The sequence below is a fragment of the Balaenoptera musculus genome, chromosome 5 (genome assembly GCF_009873245.2).
Source record: "Balaenoptera musculus isolate JJ_BM4_2016_0621 chromosome 5, mBalMus1.pri.v3, whole genome shotgun sequence".
Taxonomy (NCBI): Eukaryota; Metazoa; Chordata; class Mammalia; order Artiodactyla; family Balaenopteridae; genus Balaenoptera; species Balaenoptera musculus.
Window position 1 is genome coordinate 76256401 of NC_045789.1, and position 21704 is coordinate 76278104.

At 41.5% G+C, this 21704-nt stretch overlaps 1 protein-coding gene and 1 non-coding gene across 2 annotated transcripts in view; one reads left to right on the forward strand and one right to left on the reverse strand.

Annotated features, from left to right (window-relative positions):
* Nucleotides 1-21704, reverse strand: part of KLB (klotho beta) — a 35572-nt gene that overhangs the window by 4616 nt on the left and 9252 nt on the right. Inside the window, 3 exon segments of the mRNA XM_036852079.1 lie at nt 42-1185; nt 7344-7612; nt 10446-10956. Coding sequence (XP_036707974.1) covers nt 42-1185; nt 7344-7612; nt 10446-10956 — 1924 coding nt within the window.
* Nucleotides 19165-19303, forward strand: LOC118896215. Its single transcript, XR_005020124.1, has one exon. It is a non-coding gene; the product is annotated as a U4 spliceosomal RNA (small nuclear RNA).

Sequence of the window (21704 nt, forward strand, 5' to 3'; positions counted from 1 at the left end):
TGTCATACTTCACTGAATCTGAAATAGCCCCCGAACCTCACCTTTCAAAGCCTCCTGAATGTATTTCTCTAAGTAGTGTTTCCGGAGTTCATCATTTTCCAGAGACTGGTCGTCGATGCCACTGGCCGTGATGTAAACATCCACGTCTCCATAGTTCCTCCGGATCCACTTCAGCACCTTGCGCTCTCCCCAGGGTATCACGGCCAGGCGGGTGGGGGAGCTCAGGCAGGTGATGTCCTGCAGAAACTGGATGTCCCTGTCCGCGTCGTAGTTGCTGCCGTTCTGCCGCTCGTGCATCACGAACCTGGTGGTGAAGTGGTTCAGGGCGTAGAAGTCTGCAGTGCCCTTGACCAGCCTCCTTTCCTCCTCGGTGAACTGAGGCAGTGCGGAGCGCGTGAGCCCTTGCCTATTCTTGGAGGTGATGTACTCCCTCATGGCCAACGGGTAGTCCCCAGTCTTGAAGAGGGGCTCTGCGAACCAGGCGATTTCGAACTGGAGGAAGCGCTCGGCCGCCTTCCAGTGCGAGTCCGCATAGGGATTGGCGGGTTCGGCCCAGTCCGAGTGCAGAGACAGCGACACAACCCCGCGCTGCGCAGGCCTGTACTGCTGGTCGTAGAGGTGCCAGGCCAGGGCGTGGGCGATCATCAGGTGGTGGGCTGCCCAGTAGGTGTCGTTACTAGAGCGGTCGTAGATGTCACTCAGCCGGTTAGGCTCGTTGATGGTGATCCAGAGCTTCACGAGGTCCCCCAGCTCCTGGAAGCACAGGTCGGCATAGTCCTGGAAGGCCTTGGTCGTCGACCGGTTCAGCCACCCTCCACTGTGCAGCAGAGGCGTGGGGAGGCCTAGGTGGGCGTGGGTTGGATAGTACAACGTGACCATTGAGGAGATGTTGAGCTTCAGTCCCTCACTGACCACACACCTGTAGTACCTCAGAGCCTGTCGGTTAACCGTGGACAGGTTGCCAGTGGGAAGGATTGAGGGCCAGTCCAGAGCAAACCTGTAGTGGGTGACTTTCATTCTTGCCAACATCTCAAGCTGTCTTTTGACAGTGACAAAATCCGTGCATTGAGCTGGTCGTGTTTTCAGCCTCACTCCTCCCACTCGGTGCAACAGTCTGTTGCCCGTCACATTCCACACATACAGGTGAGGATCGCTGAACTGTGGGGAGGAAGCCACTGACTCTGGCTGTGAAAAGCAAGCACGTTCAGGTAAAGCACACCCTGGCAGACAGACTCGGCGTACATCCTCTGAGAAGAAGAGCCTGACCTTACTTTGCCTCTCCCTGACAATACAGAAAATACATGATGCACATGTCCTTCACAACAACATATGTCTTCCTGCTGTTCTGGCGATGTCAGAAAAAAGGCCTGATGGGTTACCCTCCCTCTCAGCCCTTGAAATTTACTGGGGAGACCAGAAAATGTAGAGAAGGAACTACACCCAGGGCTTGCCTTGGAAAACAAGTTGTCTTTCAGAAAACACTGAGCAGGGACTTCGCTGGTGGGACAGAGGTTAAGAATCTGCCTGCCAAGGCGGGGGACATGGGTTCGAGCCCTGGTCCGGGAAGATCCCACGTGCCACGGAGCAACTTAGCCCGTGCGCCACAACTACTGAGCCTGCGCTCTAGAGCCTGCGTGCCACAACTACTGAGCCTGCTCACCTACAGCCCGTGCTCTGCAACAAGAGACGCCACCGCAGTGAGAAGCCCGTGCACCGCAACGAGGAGTAGCCCCCGCTCACTGCAACTGGAGAAAGCCCGTGCGCAGCAACAAAGACCCAACACAGCCAAAAATAAATAATAAATAAATTAATTAATTTTAAAAAAAAAGAAAGAGAACACTGAGAAGCTGTTTTCCAGTTGGTCGGTCCTAAAACCCCAGTAATGTAGTGGGGGGTCTCATGTGATTCTGTTCAAATGCATCAGGAAATTGGCTTAGTCCTCTCAGTTAAAAGGAATCACAAAAGATGGACCTTCCAAACCCTGCCATAAATTGAAGGCAAAGTTAACATTCCAGTTGTTGAGGATTTCACTGAGATCAGCACTTGGGGTTAGAGCGGGCTGGTTGACCCCAGCCACAGTTGCTAAAAGAGGACAGTGGGACAGGTTGGGGAATGACCCCTTGCATTTGCTGAAGGCATCTCTCCAACGCCTCTTATTTGAAAAGTCCAAGTGGTATCACATGTGCATCATTCTGTTTCTCCCCCACCCATGTGCCTGTGAGAACAAAGCATTTATTCATCTAAAGGGAGAATACTCAACACCCTCCTTACATAAGGGACTTGAACTATGAAAAGAGAGGACCCTGAAATAACCGCCAGAAACTCCCAAGTTGACTCTTGGATCTGATGACGTCCCATTCCCTGCCCCTCCACCAGAGAGAGAGCCCTGGACTCCTGTTCTAATTCTGTCCCTTTAAAACTCAAGGCTTGGCAACTCTGTATAGTGACAGAGCAATCTCACGCACCTCACAGGTGTGCTGTGAGAAGTCTGTGATCTGGGCAACTGCTCTGTCAACTCTAAAGCACTCTACAAACATAAGGTACTTATAACTTGGGTTTAGTTTTCCTTGCAATAATTGCCTGCTAGGCCCTTGAGTCTAAATTAAAACAGAAAAGGGCTTAAGAAAAACATATCCAAATTCAAGCTTAATTTAAAAAAAGTAAAAGTTCTGAACTTGTTTTAAAGTGCTTTTTCTTCCCATGACTGAATTTAAATACACCTGGAATAAATGGGTAATTAACCTTTGGTAAATATTTTCCCTCTAATTGTTTTCTCGTGTGTCATCCTTCATAGTCTAATTACAAAATCATATCATTCCCACTTGCCATCTGCCAGCCAGTTATCTAGAACATTAAACTGAGAGAACATCGATCATGTGAGCATGAAGGTAAATCTGTATATAATTATTAGAGTAAAACCCTCCTAGCCTAGATGGTCAGTTTCAGTGTTTTGAAATCTCAGAGCATCATGATATTGAAAGTGTATTTACAAAGGGAAATCTTACCATAAGGTAAGGCAAGATCAAATGAAAAATCTCTTACTTTTTTTTTTTCTTGGCCGAGGCGCGGTTTGCAGGATCTTAGCTCCCTGACGTGGGATTGAACTGGGCCACGGCAGTGAAAGCGCCGACTCCTAACCACTGGACTGCCAGGGAATTCCCCAAATCTGTCTTACTTTAAAAAATCTCCAGAAAGCATTAGTCTTAGCCAGTGTGTGATTAATCTGCCGACAGAAATAGTTAAAGTATTGCACCCTGATCTCAACCCTGGCTCCCAGAGCTTGGTTTTAAAGTTCTATTTTCCACTACAAGGATCCTGGGGTTTTTGGAGTAATGGCTTTTTCCAGGTCTGGGCAGGAAAGAATGAAGTTGATGCTGGTACATCTTGTGCCAGAAAAAATAAGGAAGTGCTTTAAAAACTGAAAGGGAAATGTCAAAAAGACACAGGAGCAGCTTGAAAGAGTCCCATTGGCCAAATTTGAGAAAATTTGAGTATCAAAAGGCCCAATGAAACAATGACAACAATGAATTATAACACATTGAATTTAAAAGAATTCACCAAATAAAGATAGAAGGAATAATCTAATTAGAAATTCACCATTTTGCAATCTACAAAGTAATCATTAATTCAGGCAAGGTTATTGTATCAATGTTAAGACCATTGGTTAAATGTTGTTGGGGAACAGGATATTTATACAGTCTCAAAAGTATCACCATCAGATTAATTCTTAATTACAAATGGAAAAGGTACTTTTCAGTTAAGAGATCTGGCAAATGCCACCTTAACCAAGAAATCTGGTGACTATTACTTCAACTAATGTCTTCAGTAATGAAACAAACTGATTTTATGTGCCTCCTAATTTGATGTATGGGAAATACACAACATCATCTATGTAGTATTATTTCCAGAAATGGTTAACTAATCTAATAAAGAAACAGAGAAATCCATGAAACACTCTACAAGCATCTGGCCTGAACTGTTCAAAAATGTCAATACCAAGAGATTAGGGGGATTGCTCTGAATTAAAAGGCTAAAGATACACAACAACAAATATGTGTTCCTTGTTCATGATAAAAAAAAAGTTTTTTTTGATCTATAAAGGACATTTTTGGGACATTTAGGAAAATTTGAGTATGGATTGTATGTTGGATGATATTGAATAAATATTAAATATCCTGAGTATGATAATAGTATGAGATAGGAGAATGTCACTGTTCTTAGAAGACACATGCTGAAATATTTTGGGGTAAAGTATCATGATGTCTGCAACTTTTTAATGGTTCTAAAAGAGAGAGAGATAAACCAAACATGGCAACATGTTAACAATCAGCCAATCTTGATGAAGGGAATATGGGTGTTTATTGTACTAGTTTGAAATTTTTCAAAACAAAATGTTGGAGAAGAATATTGAAGGAAAAAAAGGTTGGAGGAAAATAAGATGTGTGTGGGTAGGCATAGCAATATTTTTAAAATGTTACTTTCACTTTATTAGTCTTCCTATAGAAAACATCTACTCTTTTGCCTACCCATCATCTATTCATACATCATCTGGCTGAGTTTTCAAAACGCACCCTAATTTTTCTTGGCAAACAACTCATCCTCACTCCTGGTTTAAGTTCAAGGGACACTGACTCCTTGACGGGCTCCAGGTGTGAGCAAGAAACCCAGGCCTGGTTGATCACAGAATTACTTTCCCCTGACCCAAGTGATCAGCTCTTGCTCTGAGTAATAGGAGTAGGGTCCACAGAGGGGGCAGACATTCACACTGTCAAACACTGGGGAACAGATGGGTCTTCAGAGGAAGCAGGAACTTACAGGTTGGGTCATGTACAGGCTGGAACTCTTGTCTCCCCTGGGGCCTCTCTTTGCTGGGTCTGGAATTTGGGAAAATATAAACCTACTTGAAGTGGTATGGAAAAGATGGCCTGCCTGTGCCATGTGGAGGAGGAGATAGACACTGGGTAAGTAGGTGGCTCTCCAGGGGACACAAACTGAAGGTGAGTCACTGTGTTTATATTACTCTCTATATCTTTCCCCCTTTTATCACCTCTGAGCCTTTACTAAAGTCTTATTTAAATATCGACAGGGGTTGAGATTCGTAACTTTGCCCACTCATGGTTTGGGTCATTTTATCTGGTCCTTGCACATCTTGTTTTTCCATATGCTTCTAGAATACAAGTAATAGTGTGGTATTGTGGGGTCTTATAGCATAATGGTCAGGAGACAGACAAATCCGGGTAACCCGGACAAGTTATGTAACCTCCCTAAACTTCAGGTTCTTTGCCTATAAAATGAGGTGGTTTTTTTTTTAATTTAATTCTATTTATTTTTTATACAGCAGGTTCTTATTAGTTATCTATTTTATACATATTAGTGTATACATGTCAATCCCAATCTCCCAATTCATCCCATCACCACCAACCCCCCTGCCACTTTCCTCCGTTGGTGTCCATAGAGTTGTTCTCTACATCTGTGTCTCTTAAAATGAGGGTTTTAAGATTAAGTAGACAGGGACTTCCCTAGTGGTGCAGTGGTTAAGAATCTGCCTGCCAATGCAAGGGACATGGGTTCGAGCTCTGGTCCAGGGTTCGAGCCCAGGTCCAGGAAGATCCCACATGCTGCGGAGCAACTAAGCCCCTGCGCCACAACTACTGAGCCTGTGCTCTAGAACCCGAGAGCCACAACTACTGAGCCTGCACGCCTAGAGCCTGTGCTTTGCAACAAAGAGAAGCCACCGCAGTGAGAAGCCCGCACACCACAACGAAGAGTACCCCCTGCTCGCCGCAACTAGAGAAAGCCTGCACGCAGCAATGAAGACACAACACAGCCAAAAATAAATAAATAAAATTAAAAAACAAAGATTAAGTAGACAGAACGCACATACATACAGCAGTTAAGTGCTTGGTACATAGTAGGAGCTTCAAAAAGTAGTTATTATTATTTTGGAAAGAGCATTGTGCATCTGGGGGCTTGAAGTTTGCCTGCTACAGTTCTGCCACTATTTGTGTTACCTTGGGCAAGTCACTTGGATCTCAATTATTAATTGATGGGTCTTACTTTCCTCAGCTATAAAATGAAGGATTTGGAGTAAGAGGTTTCAAAGGGCTCACCTGGCTCTAAAAGTTGACCTTATTCATGCACTATGCATTGAGCACCTGCCATGTGCCTTACATTGCTCTAGTAAGGCATACAGCAGGCAGCAAAGCCTCAAACGTCTCCACCTCTTGCGGAGAAAGTTTGCATTCTAGTAGGGGAAGACAGGTGATCAGTAAGAAAAATGTGTAAAGTGGTTATCAGGGGCTGGGGGTGGGGGAAATGGGGAGATGCCGGTTGAAGGGCACAAACTTCCAGTTATAATATTAACATGTTCTGGGGGTCTGTTGTACAGCATGGTGACTATAGTTAATAATATTGTATTATATACTTGAAAGTTGCTAAGAGAGTAGATCTTAAATTTTCTCACCATAAAAAAAGAAATGGGAATTGCGTGTGATGGTATGGAAGTGATAGCTAATGCCATAGTGGTAATGATTTTGTAATATATAACCGTATCAAATCAACACATTGTACTCCTCAAATTTACACAATATTGTATGTCAATTGTATCTCAGTAAAGCTGGAGAAAAAAGGGAAATGTGTAATGTACATAGTATGCTAGAGAATGGTGAATGCTATGTAGGAAAATAGAGCAGGAAGGGGGAATGTGCACTGATAGTGTTGGAGTTATGCTTTTTGGAGTGGAGGGAAGCCTTATTGAGAAGGTGACATCTGAGTAAACATCTGAAGAAGGTGAGGAATGAGACAAGTCAGGAGGCCCCACTGGGGTATAAAGACCTCATAAGGAAAATAACCCAAATTTATCAAATAAGAGGAATCACTTAAATAAAAGGTCACTAACAATTTGCTTTTGACGAAACAAAAATCTAGGGAATTCCTGGCATTCCAGTGGTTAGGACTCAGTGCTTTCACTGCTGAGGGCGTGGGTTCAATCCCTGGACTAAAATCCTGCAAGCCGTGCAGCCCAGCCAAAAAATAAAAAAAAAAAATCTATAAAATTATTTTCCCTTAATTTTGACACTACTAACAAATGACTCTCACAAAAATGACTGTAAGTTCCCTCTAGACTGTACACAACTTGAGGGCAGTATGAAAAGCTCTCAGTAAGCATGAATTCTTCTCTTCCTCTTCCTTCCTCTTTCCCCACCTTCCCCTCATAACCTCCAAGTGATCATGGTATTTGATATTGTCTGACAGCTATCTCCTAGATGTCACTGAGTAAAGTGAAAGAAAATATTGTGTACTACTTGCACCACTTTATAGTTAATTTGTAAGTAGCCACTTACCTTAAGGACAGATTCAGTGACGCCCCAGGAGAAATCACAGGGAAACTGACCCTGCACATCTGGTGTGGACTCTTTCAAAGTGAAACCATTTTCTTGTATGATCTGTTTATAGTAACGTGCTGAAGACTTAGGCTTTCTTTCTTTTTGTTTACTATTAAAATCCACATAAAATAATCCTCGGCGAGTGGTGTAAGCATCCTGCCATTCAAAGCCATCCAGGAGGGACCAGGCAGTGTAACCAAACACTCGTATTTCATCAAACTTGATTGCTGCACAGAAGGAAAAAAGCAGAGATGTTCAGAGGACTACACACTCTGGTTCATGTTTACGACCTCACTAATGACATGTCAGGGGCGGCATATTGTGAAAACAACCTTTTTCCTAATTTGCAGGCCCAATATATCAAATAGAAAATTTATTTTTATATTTGAAAAGGGGCAGTTATTTTCATCTAGAGTGGTCTTCCCAAGTGAATGACACAGTTAAAGGATAAAATTTAAAATATCCCTGAGACTTAGTGTGCAAATCTGTGTCAGAGGACTTCCCTGGTGGCACAGTGGTTAAGAATCCGCTTGCCAATGCAGGGGACGTGGGTTCGATCCCTGGTCTGGGAAGATCCCACATGCTGCGGAGCAACTAAGCCTGTGTGCCACAACTACTGAGCCTGCGTTCTAGAGCCTGTATGCCACAACTACTGAAGCCCGTGTGCCTAGAGCCCGTGCTCCACAACAAGAGAAGCCACCGCAGTGAGAAGCCCGTGCACCACAAAGAAGAGTAGCCCCCGCTCGTAGCAACTAGAGAAAGCCTGCACACAGCAACGAAGACCCAACGCAGCCAAAAATAAATAAATAAATAAATAAACAAACAAATAAATAAATAGCAGTTGAGGATTTATAAGAAGAAAAAAAAAAACAAGTAAAATACTGAATTGAAATAGTTAAAAAAAAAAAAGATCTGTGTCAGAGGGCATGGTAATTTCCAGAACCCTTTGGGACCAATGTAGATGTCTGCTCATGACCAAGAGTTTCTCATTTCAACCTTGGGTTGATTCCCATTTGTGGACAAACTATCTTCTGTGAAACAATCCTCAGGGACTGAAATATCAGCTTTGAGAATGAGCATATGTGAATGTAGATTTAAGGAGGAGAAGGAAGCACAGTGATGTAAGAGAACAAGAACTGACTGGGCCGAGGGGCAGGAGGGGAGAGGACTTGCTCTACTGTGCTCCTGGGACGGGGCTGTTGGGCAAGTTTCTCGATCTCTGTTTCCTCATTTGTAAATAGAGAAGTTTGGAAAAGATGATCTCTCAGGAACTTTCTAGCTTTAAATTCAATAACTTTTAGGAACTAGATAAAAATGAAATATGCAATAAAAACAACAAATACCCCAATCAATCATGAACCATTTTTCTTTTCTTAAAAGCTTTCATTTTCTCGTGGTAATGTCTCATTTCTGCACTTTGGGGGTTTTATCACTGATATTCTTTTCCTAAAAGGTGGAGTCAATGTCAAGGGAATTGATGTCAAGAGATTCTGATGTGGGACTTCCCTAGTGGTCCAGTGGTTGGGACTCTGTGCTTCCACTGCAGGGGGCGTGGGTTCCATCCCTGGTCGGGGAATTGGGGTCCTGTATGCCGCATGGCACGGCCAAAAAAAAGGGGTTCCGATGAAATAAATATGTTTCAGCAGGCCCTGGTTCTAGTCTCTCTGGTGTCATAGGGTCCTGAGGAGAGGTGGAATGGTAACGCCTGGGGAATGACACCACTTTTGCCAAAGTGCTTGGCATTTGGCCCGGGCCCTGTGGGCAGAGTCCTCTGCTCTGGAGGCCCCCATGTGCATGCGCCCCGTGGCTGGGCAAGGCTCTGTTCCATGTGCTCCTCCTGCAAGTTGGGACAGCACGTCTTGCTCTCCCTGAGGACCCTCCCTGAACATTCTCTTCTGCAGAACCAGGGATTTTTCTCCAAGCTTGTGACATTTTTTTTCTCTTGGCCATGCTGTGCCACCTTCGGGACCTTAGTTCCCTGACCAGGGATCGAACCCGGGCCCTCAGCAGTGAAAGCCACGAGTCCTAACCACTGGACCTCCAGGGAATTCCCTCCAAGCTTGTGACTTCTAAAGAGAGCTACAGAGTTGTAGAAAGATCCACTGAGAATTCCTTTATATAGGAGAGAAATGGGGCCCAACTCTGTAGGGGACAGAACATCATAATTCGAGCTTGTCCTCTGCTCCATTATTTCAGTCAGCCACCTGCAGATGTCACTACCTGAGTAAAGGAAAAGGAATGAGGGGATGGGTAGGGATTAGAGAAATATCTAAGAACAATAGAAGTTGCTCAGTTTAGCCATTCATGGCTCATTCTTTGTCTTCAGACTTTTCGTCACTGAGTCATGTAGTAGAGTAAAAGGAGCACAATCAAAAAAAGCTTTCAGCATCTTAGACTAAAGTACTACTGTTAGAAAACTTTTGACATGTCTCCTTTAGCATTATGTCCTTTTAAAAGGAATGAAACAGCATCCTGTTGCCAATTAAGGATGTATCTACAGTGTAAAACTATTGTTTTCAAACCTTTATTTAAAAGGACACGAGAGTGGGACTTCTCTGGGGGCTCAGTGGTTAAGAATCCGCCTGCCAATGCAGGGGACGTGGGTTGAATCCCTGGTCTGGGAGGATCCCACATGTCACGGAGCAACTAAGCCCGGGCGCCACAACTACTGAGCCTGCGCTCTAGAGCCCGCGAGCCACAACTACTGAGCCCACGTGCCACAACTACTGAAGCCCATGCGCCTAGAGCCTGTGCTCTGCAACAAGAGAAACCATGGCAATGAGAAGCCCGCACGCCGCAACGAAGAGTAGCCCCCGCTCGCCGCAGCTAGGGAAAAGCCCATGCGCAGCAATGAAGACCCAACGCAGCCAAAAATAAATAAATAAATACATTCATAAAAAAAAAAAGGATGAGAGTAACGTTAAAAAATTCTGTCAACGTTGGAAAATAGGAAAGTCCAACAATGACCATAACAACAATAATCATATATTCAAAGGTGACTTTAAATACCCTATAGCATAAGTATTCAAGACAGTTGTTTTGAGCTAATGTGCAACCAACCTTGGAGAACCTGGTTGAGGAAGTTCTTCATCATGTAGATGGCTGTGGTATCCTCTGTTTTCACATGACTGTCCGTGAACCAGCCATTCTCAGTGATCAGGATTCGGGGATTGCCATATTCCAGTTTAATCCAGTTCAGCACGTCTCTTAAATTGAGGGACACATTTTGTCCCATTTTAGCCATGGTGTTGTAGGGCTTGAAATTGTTGGGTCCAAAGGAAAAGGCAAAGAAGTCAGCTGTGCCCCTCACCTCATTCTTCTCCGCTTCAGAGAAGAGGGGTAGAATGGAGAACAACTTCTTTTTCATCACCTCTGGATAGTTACCATCCCCGTGGATAGGGTTGGCAAACCACCCGAGCACAGAAACCATGGATTGTTGGCACTTGAGTATATCCATTGTGTTTTCTGATCTGTTTGGTTCAATCCAGTGGGATCCCAACGTGATTGATAACCAACCCTTCTGATGTGGGCGGAAATTTCTATTGTAGTTATGCCAGACTTTCGAATGAGCCTAAGAACAAGAAAATATTGTTAATCTTTACTGTCCTTACTCACAGGGTTGTGACTTGGCTGATAGAAGGTCTTCATGGACAAATTAGTGAAGCGTCGGGTGCTGCAGGGGAAAGCTGCCAGGGAACCCTGATGACCGCAAAGTCTGCTCTCTGTTCACTTCCCCTGTGCTTCCAACCTAAAGCTGCCAGGGAACCCTGATGACCGCAAAGTCTGCTCTCTGTTCACTTCCCCTGTGCTTCCAACCTAAAGCCTCCCCTATAGGATTACCGAGAGGCAGGCAGAGAGCTCTTGTCCTAGCTCCATCTTACTTCTCCTCTCCCTGGCTCCCTTCCGGGCTCTCTCGGGGCTGGGTACAGGTGAGACACTATGTGGATTATAGGGTTTCTTCCTCTACATAGAAAGACTCAGAGCAGTGCTCTCTCATTGTTCTACAGAGTCTTCTTTTGGCCCTAACTTAGAAGTCCAGGATAATACAATTTCTAAGTTCTGTAAATGGATAGTAATAGAGCTCACCTCCTAGGCTTGTTGTAAGGATTGAATGAATTAATGCACTCTAGAACAATGGCTGGCACACAGTATAGCTCTATATAAGCCTTAGCTATTATTACTATTACTATAAAAGGGTGGCAGGCATGGCACAAGGCAGAAAACCAGTGGAAATAGTGTAGGATTTGGGATCAGCACACTTGGGTTTGAAGTTCAGGTACTAACTATAGTAGCCTTAGATAAGGCACTTAACCTGTCTGAAATCTCTTCGTATCCTCAGCTGTAAAATGAAGTTAAAATAATAATACTCTTTGTAAAGTTGTTGTTAGATGTAGAGCTAATGTGTATATTAAATATGTAGCATAGAATAGAGCACCTAGGAGCTACTGCCTAAAGATGGATATTATTATTATTGGCCCCCCTGGAATTTACATTTCCTATTGCGTTCACTTAAAACAAAGCCTCACGATCAGTTTCCAGTCTATTTAATAGGTACTTACTGAGCGCTGACTCAATGCCTGTCTTGCCCTGCCCTGAGAGGCTGAAATAAATGGTGCAGGGATTTGCTCTCAGGAGCCAGTAATCTTAATGGGAAAATAAGACTAAAATGTATGAAAGAGAAACATATAAAACTGAAAAAAATAAGACACTAAATTAAGGCAGAGGCATGATTCAGTAAAGAACCATGAGCTGTATGGTTCTTAACTTGAGGACTCCAGTTAAGGACTCAAGGCCAGTTAAATGCGCAAGGTCTCCCTCCTGCCCGGCCAGCCAGAGCTTGCTCCTTTATGTATCCGCCTCTCGTCCTCTCAGCACCTGACTTGCTTGTCTCTTGATGGCTCTTCCCAGGTCTGCCAATTTCTCCTCTAATTGGGTGTTTCTAAAACAAGGGCACAAACCCTTACTATTTGTAACCCACAAAGTCTGCTTTCAGTCTTGTTCTTTAGCTTTCCTTTTGCTCATTGGAGATGTTTTATATTGGGCTGAATTATCCAAAAGTGCCTTTTTGTAGGTCAAAAACAAAAAAAAACGAGCAATGGCTCAAACCTGATAGATCCTGTGGACATTAAAAATGTTCCATAAACTCTGTTAGGTGGGGAAAGATAGACATTAATGTAAGGGCTGAGGATTCCAAGACTGGTGTCTCCTTGCTTTATGCAAGAATAGCTAATTTAAATAATTCCATGAAAGATTTTCTGAAGAAGTAGATGCCTCAAGGTATTACCTCTATCTACCTGTTCTTACTCCGTTTTCATTGGAAGATCCTGGAACCACTTAGCACCCAAATGTTCCTAAAGATCCTTAAGAATGTCCTTCTCAGAAAAGTGTTCAGGCTGTAGCCTCCTCCCCTGCCTCCACCCCTAGGTTCCAGCTTCTGAAAGGAATCTCAGGGCAGCCCAGGTCAGATTCCACCTTAAGTGGTCTCAGCAGCTCTTTCTCGACTTTTCTGGGGCTGGAATCACAGCAGAAAGTCTTTTTTTTTTTTTTAAACACATTTATTAGAGTATAATTGCTTTACAATGGTGTGTTAGTTTCTGCTGTATAACAAAGTGAATCAGCTATACATATACATATATCCCCATATCCCCTCCCTCTAGCGTCTCCCTCCCGCCCTCCCTATCCCACCCCTCTAGGTGGTCACAAAGCACTGAGCTGATCTCCCTGTGCTATGTGGCTGCTTCCCACTAGCTATCTATTTTACATTTGGTAGTGTATACACAGCAGAAAGTCTTAACTGCATTTTTCCTGATTTGAAACAAAAGCAATCTAGAATTCACAGGGAGGCATTCTTTGCTTTATTCTAAGCGGTCACTTAATCCCCTGGTAGCCTCAATGCTTTCATCCATAAAAGCCGCAGTGAGTGATCAGTACGCCTCTTTAGGGTGGGTGTGCACCTCTGATGTGTAAACTGTGAAGCACTAAACACATGTAAGGTTCTGAGCCATAAACTAGCTGCCTTGCGAATATGATGCCATCAGACGCTAAAGGGAGAGTGAGATGAAATTAATATAAATGTATTAAACCAGTCCTAATAGCAGTTAACCGGTTCTAATAGGGAAAAAAAGGAGGGGGGGCTTTTCTTTGAAATAGATATTCTATTGCTTATTTCTGTAACTATATGAAAGATGACTTAAGCTGTGATAACAGACATGTACCTTTGCAATAGCTTTCCAAGCGAGTTTTCTGGAGATATATATCTCTCCATGTATCTATATATACATGTGTTGTTATGCCCCAAGTTGACCTTGGTGTTTCACAGTGTCTCTTTCACCTTTGCTGCTATTTGCATAGGCTATCAAGGTATCTAGGGTTATCTTTGCTCTGGGCTGAAGACAGCCTCTCCATCCTCATGTGGAGAATGTGGGGGAGGTTCTTTGTGCAGCACTTGTAGTTATAACCTGATCCTGTTCGCCAGGTAACAAGGTAAAAACTATTGCTCTGAGGCAGTGAGTTTGACATAACTCCTGATGAAACTGGGGTATCTATGCGTGTGCTTTGGTCCAATGCTCATAAAGGAGGTCTGCTGGGGAAACTGAACTGGGGTTGGCAGGGGAGTGCAACCTGGGCCCTGCAACCTTGCACAATAGTCATTCTGTGATTTTCCAAGGTTACCCTCTATCTTGTACAAGGCCGTCTACCTTTGGAATGATTGATTTAAGGGAGCTTCAACCTTTGTTCTTTAGATTCAGTAGCTTAAAGGGGAAGTCAGCTTTTTCTTTTTGAGGCAGATAGCAGGGCCTAATGTCATTGAGAGACAGCCAGGGACCTAATATCTCATTCTGTCCCCTCCTCTAATCTAACGTAGCAGCTCTTTGATGCCCCTGGAAGTCCAGACTCAGATAAGTTCTGTGGATGATAGGAGGCAAATAAGATAGCTGGACAACTTTAGAAACAAAGATGAAGAAGGGGTCAGAGGTCAGGGAGACGTGGTGGAAGGGACACGGGTGGAAGGCAGTGCTTTGGAAGGCTTGCGTTGAAGAAACCTAGCGCATCACACGTGTCTGTATTTAAGGAACACCCAATCATTTGTCAAAAATAAAATTTTTGTTAAATTTTCAAATCTGTGCATGAATTTAGCCACATTTTGGCTGAAATATTTTCATGTGAACTATAAACTTGTTTATTGTTAAAACTATTTAATAAAGTATTAAATGAAAATCATTAAAGAAAATATACTTTAAAACTCCACAGAGCAAACTGTTTTCATATTTCTGTGTTCCCCCCAACTTTTCCAAATATATTTCCCAGCTAAAGTCACTCTAACATTTTCCATGTTATTTTTAGTTTTCATAATAATCTTAGTATAACAATTCATCAATCTAATGAAATATGATTTACTTAGTCATCTCCCTCTTTTGATAAAAATTAGCTTGTTTTTCTTTTCCTGCCTTCTTTCCTTCCTTCTTCCCTCCCTTTACTTACCCTCCCTCCCTCCCTCCTTCCTCTCTCTCTCTTTCTCTCTCTTCATGCTTTCCTTCCTTCCTGTCATAAATAATGTAGTAACTAACTTTGGTCATATAGCTTTTAATTTGTTTGAATTCTTTCCTTTTTTTAATCCCAGGAATGAGCTACCTATTTTTTGAATTGTTTTGCATGTTTCCAAATTGATTTCCATATGTTTTGTCCTTCACTGTGAGTGTTTTCTGACCACCTGCTTGGAATCATTGATTGCTCTTTTGGGGGATAACTGGCCATCAGGAATGATATAAAAGTGCTACTCACCTACTTGGTACCACAGGGGACAGGACCCAGGTTTTGAAAGCAGAACACCCAGGCTCTAGCACTGGCCCTGCTACTAATTAGCTTTACGGTCTTGGATCAGTCAATTCCCTCTTAGCAGCCTCAGATCCCTCCTTCCTTATACTGAGCTAAAAATAAACACTCTAGAGAATCCTTGTGAAGATGGAATGAGGTAATACATGTAAAGACCCTATGAAAACCACACGAACCTAAATTTGAAGGACTTTGAAAGAGCAAGCTGAAAATTATTTAACCTGCTGTGCAGAACTGTGGGAAGTTGTGTAGGCGTGAGGGTTGTTCGCAGATGGCTCTCCCTGACCTCTCAAGGCTCGCAGCTGACCGTTTTGTCCTCATTTATTTTTTTGCTGCTGATCAAAATTATTCATTGTTCATTTGGGCTAGAATTAATTTCAGTTTGATTTATTATTTAATTTACTCAGCACTTCTTTATATTAAGTATCAAGTTTTCTACTAGTTACAATTGCTGCTCTTCCAGATTATTTAACATTCATTCATTCCACAAATATTTATTGGGTGCTTAAGATATGTGAACTTTATTGTTCATTGCTAAAAAAAATTACATGATTGTTATTTTCTTATTAATTTTTTGACAATCTTGAAACTCTCTTGGAAACAATATCTTACCCTCATTATTCTTAGGAGAGAATTTAAATATTAACAAAAGTTACCACCTTTCATAAAGAAAATATTTACCAATTCTATTTTTAATGGTTCAAATTCATATTTTCTATGGTTGGACTAACTCAGTAATGATCATATTAAAATTCATTTTCCTCCTATTTTCTTTTCAATCATTGTATTTTCAACTTATTCTAACAAATCATTGATTGTTATCAATTTGCCTAGTGTCAGGATTTCCGCATAGAAATCATGTAAAAACTAAACTCTAATATACTTGTTCCTTAAAAAAAGTCCTATTATTGTTATAGAATTCTAATTTCAATTATAATATTACTAAACTAAACCAGTGCCCGAGCCAGAATCTAAACCTGGCAACACAAAGGGAAAAAGGTCTAGAATAAAGTTCATAATTTATTAAATGAAGCATCTGTGGGTTTCCCCAGATATTAGAAGGGCACTTAGAAGAAATCAATATCAGTAAATTGGTACCTTACTGAAGTTCAGTTTCCTTGCCCAAGGAGAACATTTGCATGCCAACTTTGCAGAAGGTGAAATGACATTTTAAGCTTTCTGTTAGTACTAAATTAACAATAGTGATCCTATTAGTAATTTTTTTAATGCAAAAAGACTATATCTCCAAGTATAATTGAAGCTAAAATGGCCTGGGTTGGAGACTTAAAGCCTTTCCTCAGGATTTAGGAATAAAAAGTTAAAGATAGTCAACATAGAAACCACTCTGAGAATTACAAATAATATAATTTGTACAAAAACAAAAATAAGACCTACCATTTTGGGGCCTGCAACAAAGGCAGACTGACCATGAACCTAAGGGAGCTGAAACTTCAGTACTCCTCACTCGCCTGAGTCCCCATGAAATGTGCTGGGAGGGTGGGGAGCCAAGTAGTGATTGGAAACATTTCTAAGTAAGTATCGATATTTCTGATAAATTCCTTGAAGAGACCTCAGAAAATAAGGAATCTGAATCTCCAAGACCACAGTAATTTGTTGTAATATTTTTCTCATTCTAAATAGATGTTTACCTTTGCACCAGCTTTTGTGTCCATAATTTTGAATTTTTTCCTTATGTAAGTCTCAGGCCCATGCAACATAGGTCCACTCCTGGCCTACGAGCTTCCTGAGTGCAGGGACTGTATCTCTTTTGTTCACAGTTATACATACAGATGTCCAGGGAAGAGCCTGGCATAGAATACTTGTTGAATAAATGCCCACTATGGATCAGCTAGTTTGTTGGTGACCTGACATACATTGTTGATAATACAGCCTCTGCAAAGCAGGTTTTATTTTTCCCATTTTAGAGAAGAAACTGAAGTTCACAGAGGCTAGGTAGTCGTGGAGACAGGATGTGAATCCAGGCCTCTCTGATCACTATACTAAACCATCGTGCTTTCTGTATGTCCCACCAGTTCTAAATTTTGAATGTTGGGGAAAGGCCATTTGACGTGAACCACAGCATACTGTTCTAAAATTATATTTTCTTTCGGCTGCACTTGGTTATTAAAAGAACTAAACAGTCCTAGAATGAGGGTCCCACTCTCACCTGTTGAGAATAAAGTATCTATACGTGTCTGGAATTTAGGATCACCTAGAAAGTTCATGGAGGACCTGCCAGCAAATTTGGGGTATTCAGAAAACCATGTAGTTTTCCAAGTGTCTAGTACAGCATGTAATATTTATGTGTAATTCCCTGTACCTCTTTCCTAGAACCAGCGATGTTGACACTGGATATTGTCCTTACTGGTGTCAGAGGCTAAATGAGTCCCTTAGGAACCATTTCTACACTTGACTGTCTTGACCAAGCATGGTGATCATTACACCATTGTCGATGTTAGACCGAAAGGGCAGGGATGCTGTGGTTGCATAGCAGTTAGCCCAGCATCACCTTTGAACAAATCATAATTAAATGGTCCTTAAAGATGAGTGACTTTCATGATCAAATATAACAGAATAGTGGTTAAATTACAGAACCATAGAAAATTTACAATATAAACAGTAATAAGAATGAACATATATTTAGTGCTAAATGTGCTGAGCACTATTCTAAGCACTTTCCATGTACTATCTCATTTAATCCTCATTTAAATCTTGAGAAGTAGGTACTATTATTATTCCCGTTTTATAGGAGAGGGAAGAGAGGTTAGGTAGCTTGTTCATAAGCTAAGTCAAGCCCAGGCTGTATTGCTCCAAGTTCTGTGTTCTTGCCTGCTAATTAGAGGTAGAAGATGGACTTTAGAGATCATTTGGTCCAATTCTTAAAAACTCTCTATTATAGATAAGATGCTGAAGCAAAAGAAATAAGTGACTTGGGAATTCCCTGGTGGTCCAGTGGTTGGGACTCTGTGCTTCCACTGCAGGGGCCCGGGATTCGATCCGTGGTCAGGGAACTAAGATCCCACAAGCCGCATGGCGCGGCCAAAAAAAAAAAAAAAAGAAAAAGAAGTGATTTGCCCAAGGTCTCAGTTAGTGCAAAGCCAGAATTAGGACTAAATCCTTCAGCCTCTAGATCACTGTGATTTCTGGACATGATGCACATTAAATTATGAGCTTTTGAAACACACTTTTACATCTTAGACTCAAAGGTGATTGAACAGGCTGTGCAAATGCAAGTGTATGTAACAGACATGGCACAAAAACAAGGGCCAGTACATTGAGAAAGCCATCTGACAGTGTTTGGGTGCCACGAACACTCTAAGAGACAATCTGAGAGTCATGGTTTTGATTACACCTTCATCCAACCCCCTCAGTCCCCAGTCAAACAGAGAGTTCATCAGCATTACCTTCTGTTCTGCTTAATTATTTTTTCCCCTTCAAGAAATTATGCACATCAGCAAAATCAAGTTTAGAGAAATCATTTTTACTTATCTCTTTCCTTCAACCCATGGCTATTTTTTTAAAAAATAAATTTATTTATTTATTTTTGTCTGCGTTGGGTCTTCTTTGCTGCACGCGGGCTTTCTCTAGTTGCGGTGCGCGGGCTTCTCGTCGCGGTGACTTCTCTTGCTGCAGAGGACAGGCTCTAGGTGCGCAGGCTTCAGTAGTTGTGGCACGCAGGCTCAGTAGTTGGGGCTCACAGGATCTAGAGCTCAGGCTCAGTAGCTGTGGCGCACGGGCTTAGTTGCTTTGCCGTATGTGGGATCTTCCCGGACCAGGGCTCGAACCCATGTCCCTTGCATTGGCAGGCGGATTCTTAACCACTGTGCCACCAAGGAAGGCCTCAACCCATAGCTATTATTTTATCCTTTTCTTCACTCTTCATTCATTTATGTTGATTGATTGCTTAAATTCAAGTCTATAAACACTTATTTAACAAATACAAGGCAGCTTTGCGCAGTGGCAGTATCATAGCCAATGAGGTTTATCCGAGGCATGATTATTGCTAGTTGAAAACTTTCCCAATACCCCGCCATGAAGACTTGAAATATAGTTGACATTGGCAATTTTGAGAGTCTCTACGGAGACTGCTTAAAAAAAAAAAGCAAGTCACCTTAGTAGGCATTTAGAAAAAATATTAACAAGATAGCTCCTGCCTTCAGATGACCTCTGACCTCTAGTAGGAGAGCGAAGTATAGAAATAAGTAGAAGAAAAAACAGTATACTTCTACATTTCAATTAATTAGAAATGATAACAAAAGCTTAATGTAGTAATATGATTCAAATTTGTAAAAAAATGACTATATGTATATGCTTATATATACATAGAAAAATATTTGGACATTGAACAAGCCGCTAGCAGTTGTTACTTCTAGAGTATGGGATTAGGGAGTAAGAAAAGAGGAGAGCTTTCGTTTTTTAACTTTATGTCTTTCTGTATTGTTTGAATGTTTTGCAGTAAAAATGCATTATTTTTGAAATTTAAAAAAGTCACGAGAATTGGTTGAAACAGATGGTTTCTGTCAGTGAATTTAATTGCTCTATGCTATCACTCTTTACTTTCTCTGAAGTTCCAAAAATCTCAAAGGAAAAAAAAGAAACAAATTAAAAGTTCTTTTATTCTGGATGTCATTATATATTTTTACTCTGGAATAATACGTTGATATTCAAAGGTAAAAGGAGGAGGCGTACAATACACACGTGATTAACATGGAAGAAGAACTGATAACAGTAAACCCAGCTCTTTATTTAAGATTCAGTCACATAATCTCTGGTCAAGATATGATGCCATAAAGAACCAATGAATGGAATCCTCCAAATACTAAAAATCCTGGTTTTCACCAGCCTCAAGGCTCCCCCAAACAAGTAGCACTGTTAGATCACCCAGGAAATCATTTGAATTTCTTCTGTGATTCACTGTTTATTGGTTAGTAAGTTAGAAGGTTCTGATCTATTCTCAGCATCCCTCTACTTTTCAGCAAGAGAATTGCTGTTAATGTTCAATAATTTTAATTACTCCTTTTTTTTTTCACTTTAAAGAAAAATTTATTTATTTATTTATTGGCTGTGTTGGGTCTTCGTTTCTGTGCGAGGGCTTTCTCTAGTTGCGGCGAGCAGGGGCCACTCTTCATCGCGGTGCGTGGGCCTCTCACCATCGTGGCCTCTCTTGTTGCGGAGCACAGGCTCCAGACGCGCAGGCTCAGTAGTTGTGGCTCACGGACTTAGTTGCTCCGCGGCATGTGGGATCTTCCCGGACCAGGGCTTGAACCCGTGTGCCCTGCATTGGCAGGCAGATTCTCAACCACTGCGCCACCAGGGAAGCCCAATTACTCCTTTTTAACATAGACTATTTTCTAATATTGAGTTTTCTCAGTAAGATTTTTTACATGCAAATAAATGACACATGTATTATATTATAAACTAGTGTGAAGTTTCCCTCAGTTCATAATTTCGTCATATCTAGCACTGTTTCCACTACTTACAATATTTTCTGTTCTCCAGTTGGGCCTAATTTTCCACGTATAAGAGTGTTCATGTCAAATTAAGCTGTTTAAATATGATCACAATGTTATTCTCTGAACATTTATAATTACATTTATTTAAACCTGTTAATCGTTCACTGAAGTATAACTTTTTCTACTTAATGATTAGAAAAGGTAAATACTGCTCTCTTGAAGGTTATAAAATACCAATTGTCGTCTACAAATAGTTTTTTTTTTACATGACTCTTCTCTCTAACAATGGTATTCTGGTTATTGAAACTTTTTAGCAATTCTTATCCGAGAGCTGTTTTTACCTTTTATTCAAATTTGATTGGGAACATCTATAAGAATACTAGTTTTAACTTGTTTGATCATTATTTCCTATATTTTGTTAGCGGTGTCTTAGGTCCTAATGAAGATGAGTTGGGATAATAATATAGGTACTATGGAGAGTTCCCTGGTCGCCTGGTGGTTAGGATTCTGGGCTTTCACTGCTGTGGCCCGGGTTCAATCCCTGGTCAGGGAACTGAGATCCCATAAGCCGCGTGGCATTTTGAAAAAAAAAAAAAAAAAAATATATATATATATACATATATACATATATGTATTTTTATATAAAATGTACTATGCATTAGCTAATTAAATGAATGATTGTGTTAACATTTTTAAACTTTAGATGGTATTGCCGAGGGCACACGTATGTGATTTAACAGCACTTTAATGGGACACTAAAGTTTTGAGCAAATAAAAAGTAAAATCATGGGGACAAAGGAAAAAACTCATGGTTAATGTATGGATCAGTGATAAACTGTTCATAGATTTTGTGGACAAATAAAACATGTAGATAGATTTTTAAAAATAGATCTTTATTGGAGTATAATTGCTTCACAGTACTGTGTTAGTTTCTGCTGTATAACAGAGCAAATCAGCTATGTGCATACGTATGTCTCCATATCCCCTCCCTCTTGTGTCTCCCTCCCACCCACCTTATCCCACCCCTCTAGGT